Source organism: Penaeus monodon, chromosome 12 (genome assembly GCF_015228065.2).
Source record: "Penaeus monodon isolate SGIC_2016 chromosome 12, NSTDA_Pmon_1, whole genome shotgun sequence".
Lineage (NCBI taxonomy): Eukaryota > Metazoa > Arthropoda > Malacostraca > Decapoda > Penaeidae > Penaeus > Penaeus monodon.
The window spans coordinates 18,431,431-18,433,930 of NC_051397.1; the positions used below are offsets into that span (position 1 = coordinate 18,431,431).

A 2,500-nucleotide genomic window follows, 5' to 3' on the forward strand; every position below is an offset into this window, starting at 1 on the left:
ATAAATAGAAATTGTATAATCCTCTCTCGATAAGTCCCAGACTGTTTGTAAGAAGGAAGGATGGAGTAACGCCTATATGGACCTTTAGTTTCTGAAGTTTTAAAAGCAACAATCAAAAAGCCTAAAGTATAGATGAAACATCTGTACACACCTTTCCTCGGGACTCTAACACGGCCTACCTTACTCGGCTCATGTGCACAACTACGCTTCACACACACACATACGCACACTACTGTCGTTCCTTTTTACAATTATTCCTGACCTTCCATCCGTATTACATCATACACTCGTTCCCAAAAACGTATACAATCGGGGTGGGTTCGGCGTGACCTCTTACACCCTTTCAATGAGCCTAGCGGACGGTTGCATATAATAAACACAACAAAAGAAAGAACATCTACTGAAATATCAATGGCATCAGGAGTTCAAACATCAAGCCAAGCACGATATTCAGTCTGATTGTTATTTAATGTTCTGCCAAATTTGTTTAAACAAGCATATATAATATCTGTGGGTATATAAATATAGAATAATAGAAACATCCTATATGAAAAAAACAGAATACCCAGTGTCATTAATGGAATGAAGGTGTTTTTTTTTGGGGGGGGGGGGGGGAAAAAAAATTTGAATTTCAGCCTAATCGCAAACGCACTGCGATAATGGTGAAACTGAAAACAGAATAATGCTAATGTGACAAAACTAACGCACCATTTATATATTCCAAAGCTTCGTTCCTCATCAAAATCAACTATTTATCTTAATGAACCATCTTTTATCAACACTATGGACGTAAGGTAAAGAAAATTACAGAAACTGAATCTTCAGGACCCATAGTTATAGAATGTGCATGTGAGTGAGAGTATGTGTGTGTCAGAGTATATGTGTGTGTAGATTACCGGGACGATCTGCAGGTCCCTCATGAGAACTAGGAGCGCCACGACCACGGAACGACCATGGTGGCGATTGGTGGCGGTAGGGCGTCAGTCGCGTAGGCGGGCACGGATGGGCATAGTCACAGCGTAGAGGCGGGCACAGGCCACGGCCAACCAATGTGAGCACAGACACGGTACGGGAAGTTCACTGAGGGCAGGTCAGGTCTCTCAGATGAAAAAAAAGAAGGAAAATCTTGATCGCCAGCCGTGATATCATTTGGTTTATGGGATTGTATTTCTCTCGTTTAAAACCTAGTGCTATTTGAATTTAGAAAATTATATTCTTTAAACAGCATTCTTAAAGATTTCATGTAAAGATATCTGTTAACTTCTATTTATATGTATGAGTGATATATTGATAAATTCATTCATTTATGTGCTCACTTATCTATTACTTATCTAACCTATTCAGCCTCTTTATCAGCTAATTCATTCATTTACTTCTTTCGTCTTCTTTAACTCTCCCCTTCAGTTATGCATATAGACAACCTTCCACCAGGACATTTATCTTGCAGATGGAGCGGTCCAGCCACATAAAGAGGGCTCGTGATCCTGTTAACGATCGACGGCCAACAGAAAATGGTAAAAGAAATCGGCACAGCGATGGTCACGAGCAGGTAGTTGACGGTGGATCGGGAGGGACGCGCTCAGGTTAACACACACCGCCATCACGGAAGGTCCCGCACACGGACAGCAGCAGACCATGCGCCATCAGGAGATCTACCATGATTAGAACGCTCCTACGTATGTATATGCATCCAAGGCAGCAGACAGACACATGGTTGATACACGAACGCATGCCCGCATGCGTGAATACACAAATTCTCACTCATACATATCCATCCGTCCATTCACTTGTCTATCTATCTGTCTTTCTGTCTATCTATATATCCATCTATATCTTTATCTATCTATCCGTCCATATGTCTATTTATCTGCCTCTCTATCTGCCTATCTATCTATCTATCTATTTATCTATCTATTTGTCTGTCTGCGTACCTATCCACCCACCTATCTCTCTCTCTCTCTCTCTCTCTCTCTCTCTCTATCTATCTATCTATCTATCTATCTATCTATCTATCTATCTATCTATCTATCTATCTATTTATCTTGCTATATATCCCTCTATCTATCTTTCTACCTATCTGCCTGCCTCACATATCTACCAACTACCTGCCTACCTACCTACCTATCTATTTATCCATCCGTCTATCCATCTGTCTTCCTGCCCACACATTTCCGTATCTATCCATCTACAAACATTTTCATAACCCAAAAGGACATAGTATGCAACCATCTACGCCTTGCAACCCATCTTGATAAGGCAATTAATTACCTTCAGAACAGCGTCGCCGTCTAGATGCCAGGTGGGGGGCGAGGCGTTGAAGCTCTGGTTAATGGGAAACGTCTGTGTGCTGTTGCAGACCCAGCTCATCGTGAGAGGTGGTGTTGGTGTCCTGAAAAGAAATGAGATTTGCTTAATGTTCGATTTTTTAAGTGAATTGCACACACACACACACACACACACCACACACACACACACACACACACACACACACACACACACA

General features: G+C 41.6%; 1 protein-coding gene across 1 annotated transcript in view; it reads right to left on the reverse strand.

The window, feature by feature from the left end:
* Positions 1-2,387, reverse strand: part of LOC119579356 (orexin receptor type 2-like) — a 104,520-nt gene extending 102,133 nt beyond the window's left edge. The window contains exon 1 of the mRNA XM_037927122.1: positions 2,269-2,387. Coding sequence (XP_037783050.1) covers positions 2,269-2,367 — 99 coding nt within the window. The 5' untranslated portion in view covers positions 2,368-2,387. The remainder of the gene's footprint in view (positions 1-2,268) is intronic.
* Positions 2,388-2,500: the final 113 nt, after the last annotated feature.